The 22,540-nt window shown below is 49.2% G+C and overlaps 1 protein-coding gene across 1 annotated transcript in view; it reads left to right on the forward strand.

Moving 5' to 3' along the window:
• LOC115093008 (zinc finger protein 2-like) overlaps positions 1-22,540 on the forward strand; it is an 83,803-nt gene that overhangs the window by 45,423 nt on the left and 15,840 nt on the right. The window contains exon 5 of the mRNA XM_029604586.1: positions 19,648-19,776. Coding sequence (XP_029460446.1) covers positions 19,648-19,776 — 129 coding nt within the window. The remainder of the gene's footprint in view (positions 1-19,647; positions 19,777-22,540) is intronic.

The following is a 22,540-nucleotide window of genomic DNA, read 5'->3' on the forward strand; positions in this document are numbered from 1 at the left end:
ATTCCTTAAAAGTACAAGTAGTATCTTTCACCTGTTTTAGGGGTCAGGTAAATGGTGGATCCTTGTGGGCTCATCCTGTTGTGGCCCATTTTCTGAAAGTAGTGAAACATCTTTGTTCTCCTTTGCGGTTTCTGGTGCCCCTATGGAGTCTTAATTTGGTTTTGGAGTTTTTGGCAGGCTCTACGTTTAGACTGCTACATACTCTGTCCTTGTAGTTGCTGAACTTGAAAACTGTTTTCCTTTTGGCAATTTGTTCTGCATATAGGGTTTCCGAACTGCAGGCCTTGTCTTGCTGGGAGCCATTTCTCCAGGTGACTCCAGGGGCGGTACAGCTGTGTTCTGTTCCTTCCTTTTTACTGAAGGTGGTCACTGAGTTTCACTTGAATCAGTCCATCTCCCTGCCGTCTCTGGACAGAGAGTAAGATATAGAGGAGTATTGTCTGTTGCGAATCTTGGATGTCAAAAGACATATTGTCAGATATCTAGAGGTTACTGAGCCTTTGCGGAAGTCAGATCGCCTATTTGTCCTTCACAGTGGTACTAGACAGATAGAGCCAGCCTCGCGGGCTACTATAGCTCATTGGTTAAAGGAGGTAGTCACGGTTGCATACATGGATGCTGGGAAGCCATTACCTAGTTAGGATAGGGCTCATTCCACTATGGCTCAGGCAGTGTCATGGGTGGAAGTTAGATTGTTGTCTCCCGTTGACATTTACTGAGCTGCGACATGGTCCTCCTTGCACACCTTTTCCAGGTATTATCATCTGGATGTTCAGGCCCGGGAGGACGCAGCCTTTGCGTGTGTGGTTTTGACTGGACTGCAGGCAGCCTTCCATCCTATTCGGGAGTAGCTTGGGCATTTCCCACTTGTTCTGGATTCATCTAACTGGACGCTAAGAAATGAGAAATTACTACTTACCTGGTAATTTCCTTTTCTTTAGAACAGTCAGATGAAGCCAGCTTTCCTCATTTGGCTGCCGAATGATTGCATATTGATTCTCTTGTGTGCCTACGTGAACTGGGATTACTGGTAAGTGTTACTCCAGTCCCTAAACTAGTATTATTTCATTCTTGTCTGAACTTAGTGTTGCCTGTTGGCTGAGTATTGAAATGGTTTTCTGTTTTTAATCAAGTTTTTTGCTAGTCTGTCCACAGTTGCTTTTGAAGAGAATACTGGCAGGCTGATGTCACTGCAGGAGTATATATACAGTGATGTCAGTTTGCTCCGTCTTCATCTGCTGGTAGAGGTACATAACCTACTTGTTATGGCTTCATCTGACTGTCCTAAAGAAAAGGAAATTATCAGGTAAGTAGTAATTTCTCAGTATGCATGTAAACCCAATGTACCTCTTTAAAATTTCATCCCATCATGTTCCCTTAACCAGGATTCCCTGTACGTACCTGGATCAGTCCAGACAGTGGGTTATGTCCCCAATCCAGCAGATGGAGTCAGTCAAAGCTTCGAGGGGGCGTCACCATTAGTGCTACTACCCCCTCTGCAGGAGTTCAGTATCTTCTGACTCCAGCAGATGCGAGTAGGGAATCCGGGTTGCTCCCGATTACCTTAGGCTTTTCTTGTATTTCTTGTATTCCTTTTCTGGTTTCTTTCTGCCTACTTCTTTTTGGATCAAGTTTTGTTTAAAAAAAAAAAAAAAAAGCAGTAAAGTGAGTTAGAGGGTTCTAATTGGGAGGCGTGGCTTCCCTCTGTGTTTGTCTGCCTTTTTCCTTCTCTCGTTGCGAGCGGGGTAAGTGCAGTGTTGTTTTTCTGTTTCTTTCCCTGCAGCTTTTCTTCGACGGAGGGGCTCGCGGAGGCCAGTAGGACCGGCCCCTCCGCGTTCTCTCCCTTGCCCGCGGCCATTTTCGCGGCTCCTCGTGGGCTGCGGAGGCAGGCAGGGAGTTCGTCGTTGGCGGGTCGCGTGGCCAGGAGGCCCCCCCGCGGTGCCGTTTTCGTCTGTTGGCGGGTTGTGCAGGCCGTCCGGGCCCCCCCGCAGCGGCGTTTCCGCTCTCGGCCCCCCCCCCCGAGGCTCTGCCGGGTGTTGTTTTTGCCTGCCGGGACCGTTCCCTTGACGGCTCTGATGCTGCGGCCAGCTCGCTGCGCTGTCTGCGGCGAGCCGGGCTCGCGGATCTCGAGGGAGGGCATCTGTGCGAGGTGTCTCCCCGGGGGGGGAAGGCACCTCGCGGCCCCTCAATGATTTTCCTCTTTTGGCAGGCTTGCCTGGGCGGCGTGGGCCGGCCCCTCCCCCATTCCTGGCGGGAACGGCGGCCATATTACACACTGTGCGCCCTGAAGGGGAACAGGCAGCGCTTGGGGCCGGGGATGCGGGGGAATCTCCTCCACGTTTATTTCCAGTATCGGACCCGGAGGCAGCCCCGCAGGGGCAGGTCTCCCCGGGGCCCCCCCCCTCGGAGCCCCCCTCGGGTAGGCCGGGGTTTTCCCCGGAGTTTATCCTTTTGATGCACACGGCATATCTGCAGGGCCTTGATGCTCCCACGGGACCTCCTCCAAGCAAGATACCGCAGCCCTCGCCACCTCCCCAGGCCCCCCCCGCTCCGGCGGGTGTGGGGGCCCCTCCACTTACCGCTCGCGCCCGGCTCCCGGTGGGCTCGGGGGCAGCGGGCACAGGACCAGGTTCCCCTGGATCGGACCCGGCGGATCCGGGTCAAGGGGACTCCACCTCAGAGGGTGATGATCCGCACACGCTGCGTCTGTTCCAGCGGGAAGAGCTGGATGACCTACTGCCACAAGTTATTAAGGAGTTGGACCTCGATCCACCGCCGGAGCCGCCCGCTCCCGTAGCACCCGCTGTGGTCACTTCCTCAAAGAAGGGGGATCCGGTCTTGGCAGCCCGGAGGCCGAGAGCTCGGGCCTTTCCCATTCACGAGTCTTTCCTGCAGCTTCTCACCGGGGAGTGGGATGCCCCGGAAGCTTCCTTTAAGGGCAGCCGGACCATGGAGAGGCTTTATCCGCTGCCTGAAGATTTTCTCGATCTTATCAAGGTACCTAAAGTGGACTCCGCGGTGACAGCGGTCACGAAGAGGACGACCATCCCAGTGACGGGGGGTGCGGCCTTAAGAGACGCGCAAGATCGCAAGTTGGAAGTCTTCCTCAAGCGGGTCTTCGAGGTCTCCGCGGTAGGATTGCGAGCGGTGATGTGTAGTTCGCTGGCACAGCGGGCCAGCCTCCTCTGGGTGCAACAGCTGCTCACCTCTCAGGTTCTACCGCCTGGGGAGGCTGCCCAGGCAGATAGACTGGAAGCTGCGGTTGCCTATGGGGCTGACGCCTCCTACGACCTGTTTCGGGTCCTCGCCCGCTCCATGGCCTCGGTGGTAGCGGCACGCCGCCTCCTATGGCTCCGCAACTGGGCGGCGGATACCTCCTCCAAGTCGAGTCTGGGCTCCCTGCCATTCAGGGGCAAGTTTCTGTTCGGGGAGGATTTGGATCAAATCATCAAGTCGCTGGGGGAAAACGCGGTTCATCGCCTGCCGGAAGACAGATATCGCTCCACCAGGGCGTTTCCGTCCTCTCGGACCAGAGCCAGGACGCAACGGCGCTATCGGAACTACAGACCGGCGCCAGCCAGGCCCTCTGCCCCCAGGTCTCAGCCCTGGTCCCGCTCCTTTCGCGGGCGCCGCCCAGCGCGTCCCGCTCCCACAGCTGGGCAACCCTCTCCCAAGTCCTCTCAATGATGTTCAGCTCGCCCACTCCGCCGTCCCCAGGATCGGGGGACGGCTGGCGTTCTTCTACGAGGAGTGGGCGCGGATCACCACAGACCAGTGGGTCTTGGATACCATCGGACAAGGTTACGCGTTGGAGTTTGTCCGCGCTCCAAAGGGACGGTTCATATTCTCCCCTTGCGGCTCGGACACCAAGCGAAGGGCGGTGCAGTTGACCCTGGACAGACTTTGGGAGATAGGCGCCATTGCGCCCGTGCCCTTCGGAGAGGTGGGCTCGGGCCATTATTCCATCTACTTCGTGGTTCCAAAGAAGGACGGATCCTACCGGCCCATCCTGGACTTGAAGGAAGTCAACAGATCACTCCGGGTGGTTCGGTTCCGCATGGAAACGCTGCGGTCGGTGATCGCGGCGGTGCATCGCGGGGAATTCCTGGCCTCCTTGGACCTGACGGAGGCCTACCTCCACATCCCCATTCGCCGGGAGCATCACTGTCTTCTACGGTTCAAGATCCTGGATCAACATTTCCAGTTTGTGGCTCTCCCGTTTGGGCTAGCAACGGCTCCGCGCACCTTCACCAAGATCATGGTGGTGGTAGTGGCTTCCTTGCGGAAGGAGGGGATTCTAGTTCATCCTTACCTGGACGATTGGCTCATTCGAGCGAAGTCTTTCCGGCATGGTCAGGCGGCTGTGACCAGAGTCATAGAGTTCCTGCAGTCCCTGGGATGGGTGGTGAACTTCTCCAAGAGCTCCCTGGTACCCTCGCAACGCTTGGACTTCTTGGGGGCGACCTTCGACACCCGTCTGGGCGCGGTTTTCCTACGTCAGGACAAGGCGCAAGCCCTGCGGGAACACATACAACGGTTCTCTGCGTTATCGGTTCCCCCCTCCTGGGACTATCTGCAGCTCCTAGGGGTGATGGGTTCCACCATCGACATGGTCCCTTGGGCATTTGCGCACCTCCGGCCTCTACAGAGGGCACTTCTATCCCGTTGGAAGCCGCTCTCGCAGGACTACCAGGTGCTCCTCCCTCTGCCGCAGTTTGCCAGGAACAGTCTGGCCTGGTGGATGAATCCGGAGAATTTGGCCCGCGGCATGTCCCTCGATCTGCCAAATTGGGTCGTGGTAACCACCGACGCCAGTCTCGTAGGCTGGGGAGCGGTCTGCGACCGCAGCGCCACACAAGGGACGTGGTCCCTGGAGGAATCGAAGTGGTCCATCAATCGCCTGGAGACCAGAGCGGTCAGATTAGCGCTCCAGCACTTCCTGCCACTCCTCCGGAACCGGGAGGTCAGGATCTTATCGGACAATGCGACGACAGTGGCCTATATCAACCGACAGGGCGGCACTCGCAGTCCGCAGGTCGCGCTCGAGGCAGAGTTACTGATGCAGTGGGCGGAGCGGCATCTGGCCCGCCTGGCGGCCTCGCACATCGCGGGCGTGGACAACGTACAAGCGGATTTCCTCAGCCGTCAGCTCTTGGATCCCGGGGAATGGTCCCTCTCCGACGAGGCGATGCAGCTGCTCGTCCGGCGGTGGGGATCCCCCCACCTGGATCTCATGGCGTCCGCACAAAACACCAAGGCTCCCCGGTTCTTCAGCTGCCGGAGAGAGCGAGGAGCGGAGGGCGTGGACGCTCTCGTACTCCCGTGGCCGGCCAACCTGCTTCTATACGCGTTCCCGCCGTGGCCACTGGTGGGAAGACTACTCCGCCGCGTAGAGGCCCACCAGGGACCGGTGATCTTCGTCGCTCCGGAATGGCCAAGACGGCCTTGGTTTGCGGACCTGCTTCAACTGGTGATCGACGGACCCATCCGTCTGGGACATCTCCCCCGCCTCCTTCACCAAGGCCCGGTATTTTTCGACCAGGCAGAACTCTTCTGTCTTGCGGCTTGGCTTTTGAGAGGCACCGCCTTCGGCGCCAGGGCTACCAGGAGGCGGTAGTGTCAACGCTGCTGCGCTCTCGGAAGACTTCGACGTCGGTAGCTTATGTGCGGGTCTGGAAGGTGTTCGAGCTGTGGTGTGCCGGACTGGACACGAGTCCCACTGAGGCTTTGGTTCCTCAGATCCTTCAGTTTCTGCAAGCAGGGGTGGACAAGGGGCTTGCCTACAACTCACTCCGGGTTCAGGTGGCCGCCCTTGGTTCGCTCCTGCGGGACGGGGGTTCTCTGCTACAACACCCGGATATTCTCCGTTTTCTCAAGGGTGTCAAGCACATGCGTCCGCCGGTGCGGAATCCTTGTCCCTCCTGGAGTCTCAACCTGGTGCTACGGGCCATGTCGGGACCTCCGTTTGAACCACTGCGGAATGCGACAATCAAGGATCTCACTCTCAAGGCGGTGTTTCTGGTGGCTATCTGCTCCGCTCGGCGCATCTCGGAGCTGCAGGCCCTGTCGTGCAGAGAGCCCTATCTCCGGTTCTCGGATTCCGGGGTTTCAACTCGCACTGTTCCCTCCTTTCTCCCGAAGGTGGTGTCCGCGTTCCATGTGAATCAGACGGTGGAGCTTCCTTCCTTCTCCTGTTCGGAGCCGAGGTCTCTCCGGCTTCTGGACGTCAAGCGCACCCTGTGCCTCTATCTGGAGGCTACGAATGATTTCAGGACTTCTGACCATCTCTTTGTCCTCTGGTCCGGCCCTCGGAAGGGCGCCCAGGCCTCGAAGGCGACCGTTGCCAGATGGTTGAAGGCTGGCATTGCCACTTCCTACATTGGGGTGGGGCGGACTCCCCCGCCCGGTATTGTAGCGCATTCTACACGCTCTCAGGCGGCCTCTTGGGCGGAGACCCGCTCAGTCTCATCTCAAGAAATCTGTAGAGCGGCCACCTGGAAGTCGTTACACACGTTCTCGAGACACTATCGTCTTCACCTCGCGTCCTCGGTCTCTGGACACTTTGGTGAGCAGGTTCTACGAGCGGGTCTCGCAGGACCCCACCCGATTTAGGGACGCTTGGGTACATCCCACTGTCTGGACTGATCCAGGTACGTACAGGGAAAAGAAAATTATTACTTACCTGCTAATTTTCGTTCCTGTAGTACCATGGATCAGTCCAGACGCCCACCGCATTTGGGTCCTATTCCTGCTCGACGGTTTTACCGCTACAGGACGGGAGTATTTTCTGTCTCTCACGATTTTCTCAGTTTCTTTTTCACTGTTTGTCACAGTTCCGTTTTGGGGGTGACACGCTGACCTCTTGACCTCCCACCCGTTGGTGGGATGGGTACGGTTTTGTTGCTTAGGTTATGCGGCTGTTTTCGCCGTTACTTAAACTTGATCCAATTTGGGGGTTCTTTGTTTACTCGGGCTTTGATATACTCGATACTGAACTCCTGCAGAGGGGGTAGTAGCACTAATGGTGACGCCCCCTCGAAGCTTTGACTGACTCCATCTGCTGGATTGGGGACATAACCCACTGTCTGGACTGATCCATGGTACTACAGGAACGAAAATTAGCAGGTAAGTAATAATTTTCTTATTTCTCCGAGGACAAGCAGGATGGTAGGTCCTCACACATGGGTGACATCATCAGATGGAGCCCCAATGCGGACAATTTTGACTAGGCGCACTGAGCATGCCCAGCATGTCCTATAACTAGCATCCACATGGGGTCCCTCCCCAGTCTCTCTTTTTCCACGGAGCTGTAAGTCTCGCGGTGTGAGTGAGCTCACTTTGGCTGTTTTTTGGCCTTTTAGAAAACTTTCCTCTTTTCTTGCATTTTTCATGAATTTCTTTTCTCGTTGTTCCATCTCTGGGTTCCTCTCGGTGCCTCCCTGTATTGTTCCTAGTCAGGGTTTCCGGTATATTCTGGTATGTTTCTTTTTGCAGTCAATTCCCCTGTGGCGGTGGTGCCTCAGTGCCCACCAGCCATTGACACCTGCTGCCACTGTTTTTGATTTTGCGGCCTTTTCGTTTCATCCTGACATGGCCACATCTGGATTTCGACGATGCACCCGGTACCCAAGGACCATGTCTATCAGTGATCCTCATGAGATATGTGTCCTCAAGCCTGGGGGCATTGCATGATGTTCGGAGTTGCCGCTTATGCACTCAATGACCCTGAAGGGATGTCTGATTTCACTCAAGAAGATGGAACAGCTCTTTGGGTTGAAGAAGTCCGAGCCCTTGGCATCAGCATCAGCGGCATCGATGGACTTGGGAGCTGCACCAATGGATACTGCTCCATCGACATCGGTGGGGCCATTGGTTCTGTTGGTGCCATTGGAGTCCAGCTGGCTGTGGATTGGGCGCCACTGACGGCCCCAGAACCAGTGCCATCTGTCCTCGTACCACTGCTGGAGAAGCTCAATGTGCTTATTGGTGCATTACCAACCCAGCTGGTATCGGTTCCCAGGATAGCATCAGTGCCCAGTGGGGCACCAAGGACTCCCCCTACCAATACAGTGGTCATTGCTGGTTCCAAAGAGAAGGAAGCTCCACTTGGGCCGGCAGAAATGCCGAGGCCTTTAGTCCCCCATCTAGTTTTAGCAGTACCTGCACCTCTGGACAAAGGCCGAGCACCTAGGGCCCCATCCCCTGAAGCTTACAGTGAGGATCAGGACCACTATGACCCCTGAGGAGATGATGCTTTGGAGTCCTCCTCTGAGAGCTCTGCGGGTCTTGAATCAGACCCTTCTCCTCCAGAGCAGCAAAGGAAGTCACTGCCTGAGGACTTGACCTTTGCAAGGTTTGTGAAGGTGATGGCGGAAGCCAACCTATTTCAGTCGTTAACGGAGGAGGATGCCGGGCACAAAATGCTTGAGATCCTCCAGTTTGTGGAGCCTCCTAAGGAGATTGTGGTGGCTCCGGTGCATGAGGTCCTTAAGGAGTTGCTGCTGAGGATAGGGGAACACCTCCTCACAGTGCCTTCCGTTAATAAGAAGGCGGACGGGGTCTACCTCATCCAGGAGGCTGCTGGATTCGATAAGTGTCAGCTGCCACACCATTCGGTGGTAGTCAAATCTGTTCTCAAGAGGGCCAAGCATTTTCAAACTCATTCCTCAGTGCCCCTGGGAAGGACACAGAGCAGTGGAAGCTCTTGAAAGGAATGTGTTTCAAGGCACCATGCTTATTGCCTGCATTGCTACCTACCAGCTCTATATGAACCAGTACTCGTGGGACATCTGGAAGCAGGTGCAGGAGGTGGTCGAGCAGCTGCCTGAACAGCAGCAGAACCCTCTCATATCACTGGTGCATAAGGGCCTGGAGTGCAGGAAACACGAGATCTGAGCGACCTACGATGTTTTCAATACAGCATCGAGAGTCTCTACAGCAGGCATTGGCGCCTGCAGAATGACATGGCTGCGGACCTCTCATCTCCAACCAGAGGTACAGGAGCAACTTGCCAACATGCCATGCACTGGGGAGCATCTCTTCGGAGATAGGGTGAGGAACACAGTGGACCAATTTCGGGACCACCATGAAACCCTCCATCAACTCTCTGCCAGCAGTCCAGACCCATCCTCCTTTTCTAGGAGGCCAGTGAGACGGGGCAAAAGAAGTATTATTCTCCATCCCCTTGCTCCCATCAACATCAGCAGAGCTCCCGTGGCCATCCCAGGCAGCAGAGAGCCCCCAAGCCCCAGCAAGCACCTCAGTCAGCTCCGGGGGTTTTGACCAGGTTGTAGGGAGCTTAGACCAGTCGCCTGTATCTGGGACATTGGACCCTCCGGTTGGGGTCAAGCTGCAGTTGTTTGTGAACCAGTGGCCCAGTATAACCTCGGACCAGTGGGTCCTTTCTATCATCCATCAAGGGAACCAATTGAACCTGTTGGGTGTCCTGCCAAATTCCCCTCCGTGCCTGTTTTGGGGGCCAGTAGCGCATCAGGAAGTACTGCTAGCAGGGCTCTTCTCTCTTGAAACAGCCAAGGCGGTCGAGCCCGAACCACCAGGGAAAAGAGGGCGGGGATTCTACTCCAAGTACTTCCTGATTCCATCCTAGACCTAAGGGCCTTGAACAAGTTTCTAAAAAAAAAGAAAAGTTCAAAATGGTTTCCCTGGGCACTTTGATCCCCCTTTAATAAAAAGGGAGCTGGCTATGCTCTCTTGATTTAAAGGACACATACACTCACATCGAGATCTTCTCTGGTCACAGGAAGTATCTCTGATTTGTGGTGGGAAAACATGTTTTCCAGTGCTGGGTGTTGCCATTCAGGCTGGCATCAGCCCCACGAGTCTTCACAAAATGCCTGGCTGTGGTAACCGCACACTTCTGCAAGCTGGGAATGCATGTTTTTCTTTATCTGGACGATTGACTGATCAAGAGCACATCTCACTAGGGTTCATTATGCATTACCCAAAGTCCCATTTCAGCCCGTCACTTCAGTTAGACTTCATAGGAGCTCTTTTAGACATGGCTCAGGCCAAGACCTTCCTGCCTCGACAAAGGGCCATCACCATGACAACCATCGCGGCAGAGATTCAGCAGAGCCAGCAGGTGTCAGCCTAGCACATGTTGAGGCTGTTGGGTTACATGGCTGCAACCATCTATGTCACTCCCTTGGCACGTTTACATATGCTCATAGTCCAGTGGAATCTGAGATCGAAGTGGTACCAGGCCACTCTGAGCTTCCAGGATTGCACCAAGTCACCCCATCTCTCCGGGACTCATTGTCCTGGTGGCAGGTACTTTCAAATCTGGAATGGAGATCTCTTTTTGAAGTCCCCCTACCCAAATTGTCCTAACCACGGATGCGTCCATCCTGGAGTGGGGAGCTCATGTAGATGGGCTTAGCACCTAGGGTCTCTGGTCCACTTTGGAACGTTCTTGTCAATTCTACTTCCTTGAGCTTCGGGAGATCAGGTACATGCTATGGGCTTTCAGAGATCGGCTGTCCAACAAAGTTGTCCTGATCCAAACCACCAACCAGGTAGCCATGTGGTATGTCAACAAGCAGGGAGGCACAGAAATTGTACCTCCTGTGTCAGGAAGCAGGTCCAGCTCTTCTCTTGGGCCATGTCCCACTGAATGGTGCTCAGCACCCTGTACCTGGCCGGGAGAGAGAACGTGATAGCGGACAGACTGAGTTGTGCTTTCAGACCCCACAAGTGATCCCTGGACCAGGGGGTAGCGAATCGGATATTCCACCTCTAGGGGAGCCCAGACATAGATCTGTTCGCATTTCTCTGCAACAGGAAGGTGCCTCGGTTCTGCTCCCTGTACAGGTCAGACAGCAAACCAGCCTCAGACGTCCTTGCCCATCATTGGGGCAAGGGCCTTCTGTATATGTATCCTCCAATTCAAGACTCTCTTGAAGCTTCGTTAGGACAGGGGGACTATAATCCTCATAGTCTCTTATTGGCCAAGTCAGGTCTGGTTTCCACTTTTACGGGAGTTGTCCATCCAAAGACCGATCAGTCTGGGGACTTCCCTAGATCTCATCACGCAAGATCGAAGCAGGTTGCAGCATCCCAACCTCCAGGCCCTGTCGCTCAAAGCCTGGATGTTGAGAGGTTAATTCTGCAACCACTCGATCTCTCAGAGAATGTGTCTTGGGTCCAGGTGGCTTCTAGAAAGCTTTCCACTAGAACAGTGGTTCTCAACCCTGTCCTGGGGACCCCCCCAGGCCAGTCGGGTTTTCAGGCTATCCACAATGAATATGCATGAGAGAAAATTTGCATAAACTGCCTCCATAACATGCAAATTTCCTCTCATGCATATTCATTGTGGATAGCCTGAAAACCCGACTGGCTGGGGGGGTCCCCAGGACAGGGTTGAGAACCACTGCACTAGAAGGTCCTACGGACTGAAGTGGAAGAGGTTTTTAGTGTGGTGTGAGCAGAAGTCCCTAGATCTGTTCTCCTGCCTCACACAAAAACTGCTTGACTACCTTCTACACCTATCGGAAGCTGGCTTAAAAACCAATTCCATTAGAGTTTGTCTGAGTGCAATTGGTGCATATGACCAGGATGTAGATGGTATGCCCACCTCTGTACAGCCTAGAGTTGTACATTTCATGTGGGGCCTGCTTCAGTTGAAGCCACCCCTAAGGCCTCCTGCTGTGTCCTGGGACCACAACGTGGTGTTAGCGCAGCTGATGAAAGCTCCTTTTGAGCCGCTGCGCACCTGTGACCTGAAGTACCTGATCTGGAAGGTCATATTTTTGGTGGCGGTCACTTCAGCATGCATGGTCAGCGAGCTCCAGGCCTTTATGACTTATCCAGCTTACACTAAGTTTTACTATGACAGGATGGTCTTGCATTCACACTTTAAGTTCCTGCCTAAGGTGGTGACAGACTTCCATCTTATCCAGTCCATCTTTCTACCAATATTCTTTCCCAGGCCCCTTTCACACCAAGGCGAACAAGCACTGCAGTTTGAACTGCAAGCGAGCCTTAGCTTTCTGTCTGGAGTGGACAGAAGCCCATAGACAGTCCACCCAATTTTTTATTTCTTTTGATAAGAATAGGTTGGGCGTTGCAAAACAGACAATATCCAATTGGCTAGCAGATTGCATCTCCTTCTGTTATGCCCAGGCGAGACTGCATCTTGGGGGCCATATCAAGGCTTATTCTGTCAGAGCTATGGCAGTGTTGATGGCCTACATGAAAGTAGGTTCTGCCACTCTGCCCTTCGGAACATGTTTGAGGTGTAGAACCCAACTCTCCCCACCTAGGACCCATTGTTTTCTCCCTCTCTGTTACCAACAACACCATTGTTGTTGTACACGTTGGCACCTGGTTGGGTATCTGTTGGTCCCCTTTTGTGTTGGGGAGCAGCCTGTAGCTAGGACTTCACCCATGTGTGAGGACTACCATTCTGCTTGTCCTCAGAGAAATCAGAGTTGCTTACCTGTAACAGGTGTTCTCCGAGGATAGCAGGATGTTGGCCCTCACGAAACCCGCCCGCCACTCTGTGGAGTTGGGTTTCTCCTATTTTTTGTTGTAATTATAATTCTATGTTACAAGACTGGAGAGGGATCCTGCGTGAATGCATGGTATAGGGCATGCTGGGCATGCTCAGTGTGCCTAGTCAAAGTTCTAGAACCTTTTTCATAAGTTTTCCGCATCAGGGCTCCATCTGATGTCACTCATGTGTGAGGACTAACATCCTGCTGTCCTCTGAGAACACCTGTTACAGGTAAGCAACTCTGCTTTCTTTTCCCAAAGAAATGTTCACCTTCCCTCGCTCTTTCTAAGAATTTTTGGGCTTTGATGCTGTCTGGTGAGGGCTGACGATGTCTCCCACCTTGTCTCATATGTAACTCTTGCTTAGGGTGGCTACTATAGACCATAGAGCCTATAAAATAATTTGTAGATTTTGTGGGGTTGGCTCTCACCACGCTAGCTCTCACACACCACTCTTTATCCCCAGGGCCAGAGACCTTTGTTGTTGGGGGGAAGGAAGTTTCCTTCTGGGCTGGGACAGAGGTGATGTTAGAACTCTTTTTACTGGGAGAGGTCTACTTTTTTGTTCCACATTGAGTGCTGCAATTGCCAATAAAACCCCAGAGAACCAGGTCTGAGTGTGTCCAAACATAAACTTTACTAAAGGTAAATCAGATGAGTGTATGTAACCAGTTAAGACAGTCCTCAACACAACAGATGATCTTTTAAAATTCCTAGTCCTTGCCTATAACTGTGCTTGGGTCTCTTATTACCAGAACATGGGAAACACTCACCATCTGAGGCTTGGATGAAATGAGGTTCCCATTTCATCCAAGCCTCGGTGGGAGGCACTGAGAGGAGAGGATCACCTTGCTGGTGGGCTGAAAGGAATCAGTAAGTTTTTGCTTGGGACATTGTCTTTTTTAAAAGTATTGGGGCAAAGTTAACTATTTGGGAATATTATTTAGTGTGTTTGTGTGTTTGTGCTTTTAATAGTAAGGTAGCAAATAAACAAGTTAGACTGTATTTTTAAATAATCAGTAAGGCAGCTAGTAAGCAGTAGTTAGTGTGTTTATTTTTAAAAGTCTGTAAGGCAGCTAGTAAGCAGAACTGAGTGTTTGTATTAAAAAAAAAAAAAAAAAAAGTAGACAGAAGCTAGAAATAAGCTAGGAGCAGTGTATACCTAAGTAAAAAGGTTGAAAAGTTCAGTTACTCACCTTGGAAAGGTGTTGAGGTAGTGTGATTTGGTTTGAATAGGTACCAACATTTGTTAATCAAGAGAGCAGTGAATCACTCTGGCTGACTAACTGAAGTGTTAAGGTTGTGTGTTTGATTTGATTAGGTACCATTGTTTGTTAATCTGAACAGCAGTGAGTCACTTAGGACAACTAACTGTAGTGTAAATCTCCAAAGGGATTGTTTTGGACTAAGCACATTATATATTGCAAGGGAAGAGCTAAGTAACCCACATTCCAGTGGGAGCACTGAGAGGAGAGGATCACCTTGCTGGTGGCTGAAAGGAATCAGTAAGTTTTTGCTTGGGACATTGTCTTTTTTTAAAGTATTGGGGCAAAGTTAACTATTTGGGAATATTATTTAGTGTGTTTGTGCTTTTAATATTCAGTAAGGTAGCGAATAAACAAGTTAGACTGTTTCCTGGCTCTCAGAGAACGAGACTGATCTCTGGAGGCTAGAGTGGCAGACCTGGAGGAGCTGAGGTAGACAGAGAGGTATATAGATGAGACCTTCAGGGACATAGTAGCCAAGTCCCAACTTCAGACTGGCAGCCCTGGTGCTGCCTTGGAGGAAGAAGGTCTCATGATTGTAGAGCATCAACCTGGTACAGCAGGAAAGGATCCTGTAGCAAGGACCTGCTCTCCAGGTGATGCATTGTCCTTTCGCACCGAGGATATCTCCCCAAGGCCTACAGCCCAGGAGGGAAGGGTTAGGTCGGCTGTCATAGTTGGTGATTCGATTACTAGGAATGTAGACAGCTGGGTAGCTGGTGGGCGTGAGGATCACCTGGTAACAAGCCTACCTGGTGCGAAGGTGGCGGACCTCAGGCGTCACCTAGATAGGATTTTAGAAAGTGCTGGGGAGGAGCCGGCGGTCGTGCTACATGTGGGCACCAACGACATAGGAAAATGTGGGAGGGATGTTCTGGAAGCCAAATTTAGGCTCTTAGGTAGAAAGCTTAAATCCAGAACCTCTCTGAAATGCTCCCTGTTCCACGCGCAGGTCACCAGAGGCAGGCAGAGCTCTGGAGTCTCAATGCGTGTATGAGACGATGGTGCAAGGAAGAGGGATTCAGTTTTGTTAGGAACTGGGGAACCTTTTGGGGAAGGGGGAGTCTCTTCCGAAGGGATGGGCTCCACCTTAACCAGGCTGGAACCAGACTGCTGGCGCTAACCTTCAAAAAGGAGATAGAGCAGCTTTTAAACTAGAACAAAGGGGAAAGCCGACAGTCGCTCAGCAGCGCATGGTTCGGAGAGAGGTATCTTCAAAGGATACTAATGATGCATTAGAATTAGGGCATCCCGACAGTCAGCTTCCAATAATAAGAAAAGTAGTCCAAGTGCCTGTAACTAAAAACTCACCTGAGCTAAACAATTCTAACTTATCCCTATCAAATAAAAAGCAGAATGAAAATACAAACAAAAAACAAACTTTGAAATGTATAGCAGTGAATGATGACATAGACTTAATTGGCATCTCAGAGACATGGTGGAAGGAGGACAACCAATGTATTTCCTCTCTGGCCTCTAGTGGGCAGGGTTCTACGAAGAATCGAGAACCACCAAGGCACGGTGATTCTGGTGGCTCCGGAGTGGCCTCGTCGGCCATGGTTCGCGGATCTTCTCAACCTGGCAGAGGACGGGCCCCTGCGTCTCGGACACCTTCCCCTCCTCCTTCGTCAAGGACCAATATTTTTCAACGAGGCAGCTCGCTTCTGTCTTGCGGCTTGGCTTTTTTGAGGGGCGCAAGTTGAGATGACGGGGTTACCCAGAGGCCGTGATCTCAACCCTTCTGCATTCACGAAAGAAGTCCACTTCTGTAACCTACGTCTGGGTGTGGAATGTTTTCGAGTCATGGTGCACGTCTCGGGCTACACAACCGGGACACGCATCCGTGTCCCAGATTCTCTCGTTCCTTCAGGGAGGCTTGGAAAAGGGTTTGGTTTACAACTCTCTTCGCGTACAGGTCGTGGCATTAAAAGCCTTGCTTCGCCAGGGGACGGAACTTCCTCTCTCCTCACATCCGGATGTTGTCCGTTTCCTTAAGGGGGCAAAGCATTTGAAGCCACCACTCCAACCTCCTTGTCCCTCTTGGAGCCTCAACCCGGTACTTCGGACCCTTGGCGGGGCTCCCTTTGAGCCTCTATGAACGGCTACACTCAAGGACCTCACCCTCAAGACGGTCTTCCTGGTGGCCATTTCTTTGGCCCACCGGGTCTCTGAACTACAAGCGTTGTCCTGCAGGGAACCATATCTTTGTTTCACTGACTCAGGAGTCACTTTGCGCACAGTACCCTCGTTTCTGCCCAAGGTGGTCTCATCCTTTCACCTGAATCAGACGGTGGAACTGCCATCTTTCTCATCGGCTGAGTCTAGAGACCTACGCAAGCTTGATGTTAAGCGCTGCTTGTTGCGATACCTGGAGGCTACCAACGATTTTTGGCTTTCAGATCATCTTTTTGTTCTTTGGTCAGGACGCAAGAGAGGACACCTGGTGTCTAAGACGATGATCGCTCGCTGGCTGAAAGAGGCCATCATGGCAGCATACATTGGCGCGGGAAAGAAATCCCCGATGGGGGTCAGAGCTCATTCTCTACATGCCCAGGCGACATCTTGGGCGGAGAGCCTTTCGGTATCGTCGCAGGAAATTTGCAGGGCGGCTACTTGGAAGTCGCTGCATACTTTTGCCCAACAGTACTGTCTGGATGTCCAGTCATTGACCTTTGGTTCGTTTGGCGACAGAGTCATTCGAGCAGGGCTATCTATGGCCCACCCTCAGTTGGGAAGCTTTGGTACATCTCACCGTCTGGACTGATCCTGGTACGTACAGGGAAAAGAAAATTATTCCTTACCTGCTAATTTTCGTTCCTGTAGTACCATGGATCAATCCAGGCGCCCTCCCTCAGATTTGTTGGGGTTCTTTTTTCAGAGGATCTACTGCTCGATTTTTTCTTATGTCTGTGACTCTCTTGGTTAGAATTTTCCTTGCTATTCTTCTGGGGAGCTGTGTCTCTTACAGTTCTTTTTTTTATTTTATTTTTATTGAATTTCCAAAATTATACAGAATACTACGTATATCATTCTCAACCATAAAGTTGTACCTTAATAATACACAAAACATATCAGCTCACTTTATAAGCAATCTAATTAAGGCAAGAGAATTGAGAACATATGGGTTGCAAACAAACTAGGAGCATTTACCCATAAAGAATTTATAAAAAATTACAACAGTACTTACTGCTTAACTCATCCCACATTAACTCTTTTCCCTTATCGCTCAGCTCTTTAAGAGTGTTATCCAAATAAGTTCACAGTTGTTCAGGCTGTGTGAAAACATATCTATTATTTAAATGTTTAATTAAACATCTACATGGATATCTTAATTGGAACTGTGTACCCCTTGATAAGACTTCTGATCTCATTACTATAAATATTTTTCGTCTTAACTGAGTAGGACGAGCTATATCTGGAAAAATCCTTATAGATTGCCCATAAAAATTGTACTTCTGAAATTTAAAATGCAATCTTAATACTGTCTCTCTATCTGTAACACAAACTGTACCACTAATGTTGCTGTGGTACTAATCTTTGATTCAAAGGATTTTTCCAAGAAGTCTGTCAAATTTAAATCCTCGGTAATCTCTCCATTTGTCCCATTTCCTTCCCCTTCTATTGTTTGTTGTAAATAATAAATTTTGCTTAATTTGGGTAAATTATCCTCAGAGAATTTCAAAATATTCTTTAAATAACTATTAAACAAATCTAAAAATGTTGCTAAATGGATTTTTGGGAAGTTTAATAACCTGAGGTTTAATTTCTTCATCTGATTTTCCAAAATCTCAATTTTATTTTTGTGCTCTTCTTCTGACTTGATTAAATTTAACTGGATTCTTTTAACTTCCCCCAAATGTGTATCCATTGTATTAACACTTTTTTCTAGTAAATCAACTTTCTCTTGTACTTGACTATTCTTTTTAAAAGCATCTTGAACTGTATTTGCCAATCTATTAATTGATTTTTGCATATTAATCATCATGATTCCTAACTCTTCCATTGAAATTTTTTTTGGTGTAATGACAGAAACATTCTCTATACCATTCAAACTTAATTGAACATCACTTCCTCTTAGGATTGAAGGGACATTGCAACAGCTATCTGCATTAATTGACAAAGTGTCCTTGGGTTCCCTAGGACTATGATTTTCCGTGTCCTCCGATATTTCAGTCGTCTTCACGACTTCTCTCTGGGGTACCAAGGAATCTTGCACAGAGGAATTTAAATCCAAATCAGATTTTGCAGACGGAGGGACTGGTTTCTCTGGGACACCCGGGGTCAACGATGTCTCAAATGCCTCGTTGTCCAACTCCTGCTCCTGGGTCGGGCTACTAGCGGCCCTTCCAGGTGTATGTGTGGGATTAATATGAAAGCAGTCTGTAATAGTAGACTGTAACAAATTGCCAGTTGTGCTCATCGTAGACAGTTCCCTCATCTTTGCTTTCCTCTTTGTATGAGGCATAGCAACACGATGAGGAATTTAAAGGTAATAAAATCAGAAGAAACTCACATACAGAATTGCTTTCAATATTAAGCAGCAAGTTACTCACAGTTAAGCTTCCCAAAGTTCTCAATCCAGCCGCCAACAAAATAGGAAAACTCTCCAGCTCCAAACCGCTCCAAACCGGGCTAAGCCGCGTGCCCCTTGACCGTCGCGCCGGCGCCATTGCGCCGGCGGCATCACGCCGGTGTAGGCTTGTTTTTATTAGCCTACCCGGCTCCTCCTCACGGCGACGTCCTCGGCACTGCCCAGATTAGAGGGAAATTCAAAAATGGGCCCTCTCCACGGTGTACCTCGGCAAAGCAGGAACGGCAGTGTCATGCCGGTGTAGGCTTGTTTTTATTAGCCTACCCGGCTCCTCCTCCTCACGGCGACGTCCTCAGCACTGCCCAGATTAGAGGGAAATTTAAAAAACGGGCCCTCTCCACGGTGGATCCCGGCAAAGCAGGAACGGCAGTGTCACGCCGGTGTAGGCTTGTTTTTATTAGCCTACCCAGCTCCTCCTCCTCATGGCGACGTCCTCGGTACTGCCCAGATTAGAGGGAAATTAAAAAACGGGCCCTTTCCACGGTGGACCCCGGCAAAGCTGGAACGGCAGTGTCACGCCGTGTAGGCTTGTTTTTATTAGCCTACCCAGCTCCTCCTCCTCATGGCGACGTCCTCGGCACTGCCCAGATTAGAGGGAAATTCAAAGCAGGAACGGCCGTCTCTTACAATTCTGTTTAGCAAGTTGCCGTTTGATAACGATTTCTTCTGTATACACTGATCTGGGATCTGACAGTGTGGGGGAATTTTGGGGCTTAATTTTCCTTGTAAAAGTGTAGTAAAATATAAATCTGTGAGAGATATTTTTTCTGATCCTTCACAGTTCATTGGCCTCCTCAGTACTATAGTAGATTTGGCTCTTTTTGCAGTCTCCTCTGCAATTTCAATTCTAGTTCATCTTTATGTTCTCATATGAGTTAGCTATTTGAGCCAGGCATCCTTTATTTCTTCATTATATGATTTCTTAGTATTGTGGTATTCTGACCCCTCTCAGATGGTGACTGGAATGCACTGAGTTATGATTTTATTTCCTTTTTGTTTAAATTTGGATTTGTAATTGAATTATTTTTCTGTATCAGTGTTTTGTGAACAAAATTGTTCTTGGATTTATTGTATAAATTGATAAAAATTTAAAAATGATCAGGATATTGCTAGAAAGAGTTTCTGATGATGATCAGCACAGCAGCATCCCTTCTTTCTTAGCCCTGCAATGGTGGCAGTTCCTATGAAAACATCAGAATTCTGAGCTCACTTGCACAGATAATAGAGGATCTGGGATAACTTTTCTAAATATATTGTAACCATCTATTCTTATAACAGGCTCCCCCAGTGTCAAACCTGACATTTTAATCCGATTTAAGCAAGAGGAAATCAAGACTGAGCCCCATGAATCAGAGGAAGGAGGAAACCTGATGATCACAGGCTCATGTGAGGAGCTGCATGGAGCAGGTGAGGAAGCTTGGAGTAAAGCTAGTGATGGGCTGATAACAAATATTTCATAAAAGAAAGACACCTCCTATAGACTAGACTCCACATGAATGAATCATTGTCATTAAGGTCCCTGACTTCTATCCTTTGGATACTTTGTTTATTCTAGTTCTATTATTTCTTTTTTCCTCTTTTCATGTTCATTTTCTTTGATTTTTGCCTTTTATTCATTTCTTCTCCTTTCTCTCTCAATCTCCCTCACCATTTCACTACAATCCATCTGTTTTCTCATAGGCACCAACTCCATTTCCCTCTCCAGTCTTTCCTATCCCACATGAAATCTCTTCTTTTTCTCTCCTTTGTGTTCTACCTCCCGTCCCTTCCCCTTTCTTTGTCACCTACTGTATCTTAACTTCTATTAGTTTTACCATTCATCCTTCCAGCATCCCTCACTATTTCTGACCTCTCTCAGTGCGGCTTCAGGATGCAAATCCTTCCTCTCACTGTACAGCTTATGGTTTTATTTTCTGTGTGTAAAGCAGTGCTGGCAGCCAGAGAGGAGCAGACAGGATGGACTTACAGGAATAGGCTGGAGGAAAGGAGGCAGGAAGAACCACACTGACAGCAGTAGAAGGTGGGAGCGAGGCAGGATGGCTTACAATGGCTGCAGGATGGAAAGAAGCAGGAAGGATCACCCTGGAAACAGCAAAAGGGAGGGAAGCAGGGTGAACCCCCACTGTCAGCAGCAGTTTGGAAGGAGATGGGATTCCAACAGCAAAGAGCATATTCTGCAGAAATTTTGTTTTTACCATGGTATTGTAGAAGCCTGTGTGTATTTCCTGTCATGAGTCCTTTTGATAACTACAGAGCCGTAGCCAAGCAATTTGGCACCTATGGCCAAGCGGAAACATGAACCCTCACTTATGCACAACATACAACCAGGGTTTAATCTGTAGACAAAAAGGAAGTGGAACTGTGGGAGGTGAAGTAGGCCAAGCTAGGACCAGGTGTGATCTGTGCAAAAGGGAGGGACCAGGGCCACGTGTGAACTCTCTTTTTATACACACTCACACCCGAACACATTCTCACATTCTTTAAGTGAAATATGTTCATTAAATTGAACAACAACAACTTCATATACATACATTCAATTTCAGTTTTTCAAATTTCCAATGTCAAGATGTCAACATTACAATATTTCAATATTTAAATGTATGGACATATCCCTACCTCCCTTTCCCCCTCCCATCCGTAACAAAAACAGGTCCGGCGCTGTGTTATGGTGCGCCAAACATATGCAGGTATAAAAGTAAAAAGTAAAAACCCAACCCTATTCCCTCCTAAACCCTCCCCACCCATCCCCCCACTCTACTGTCAGGCACGAAATGAGAAAAGAAGAGAAAAGAGAAAGAACCTCTTCTCGTCTTTAATAATTACATACTGTTCAGAATATAGCTACGCGCTCTGCTAGGAACATTCTGTATGTAGGGATCCCAGATTGATAGGAATTTCACTCTACTATGAAAAGAGGAGCGTGCAGCTATGGATTCCATCATCATCATTTTATGTATGGCATTGCACCACTGCCAAAAAGATTTATTTATTTAAAACTTCTTATATAACGTCATATCAAATAAAATTTGATCAAAATGATTTACAAATAATTCTAATTTAACAAAATAATAAATCTACTTCACTAAAACAGAAAAGATAGAAATAAGATAGTTATATCAACTAGAGAAGAATTGAAGAAGAGAGAGACCTTGCCTCTTATTCTGTGTTTTTAAATGCTTCTTTAAAAAGATATGTTTTAAATGACTTCTTAAAATCCTTACTGTTGGAAATTTGGCATAGTGAATTTGATAGCGCATTCCAATGTATAGGTCCTGCAACCAAAAATGCTCTCTGTGGGTTACATTCAGTCTAGCTAGTCTTACGGACGGAATATCCAAAAGGCTCTTGTTTGAAGATCTGAGTTCTCTTGATGGCTTATAGATTCTTAAAGTAGGACAGAGCCATATGGAGTTAGAACTGTTTACTAGAGAGTGAATTATGGTTAATATTTTATACAGAATCCGATATTTGATAAGTAGCCAGTATAGGTTATATAGAATAGGAGAGAGATGTTTTTTTAAAGGTGTGCCACTGAGAATGCGAGCTGCAGTGTTTTGTATTAGCTGTAATGGTTTGATAGTTGATTCTGGTAGTCCCAAATATAGGCCATTACAATACTCTAAGCCTGAAAATATCAAAGAGTGGAGAACAGAGCAAAAATCTTGAGCAAATAGCAAAGGTTTTAGACGTTTTAATAGATGCAGTTTGAAAAATGCATTTTTAACCACTTTTGAAATATGACAAGATAAGGAAAGGGTTGAATCCAATGTGATTCCTAGACTGCAAGCTTGTTTATTGATTGGGATTAGTAAAAATTTGTAACCTATCATTAAAATCATCCATTGTACCTGAAGACTGGAGGATAGCAAATGTAACCGCAATATTTAAAAAGGGCTCCAGGGGTGATCCGGGAAACTACAGACCGGTTAGCCTGACTTCAGTGCCAGGAAAAATAGTGGAAAGTGTTCTAAACATCAAAATCATAGAACATATAGAAAGACATGGTTTAATGGAACAAAGCCAGCATGGCTTTACCCAGGGCAAGTCTTGCCTCACAAATCTGCTTCACTTTTTTGAAGGAGTTAATAAACATGTGGATAAAGGTGAACCAGTAGATATAGGGGTAGATTTTAAAAGAAGCGCGATCAGCCTACTTTTGCTTGCGCATCAG

Source organism: Rhinatrema bivittatum, chromosome 1, assembly GCF_901001135.1.
Source record: "Rhinatrema bivittatum chromosome 1, aRhiBiv1.1, whole genome shotgun sequence".
Classification (NCBI taxonomy): domain Eukaryota; kingdom Metazoa; phylum Chordata; class Amphibia; order Gymnophiona; family Rhinatrematidae; genus Rhinatrema; species Rhinatrema bivittatum.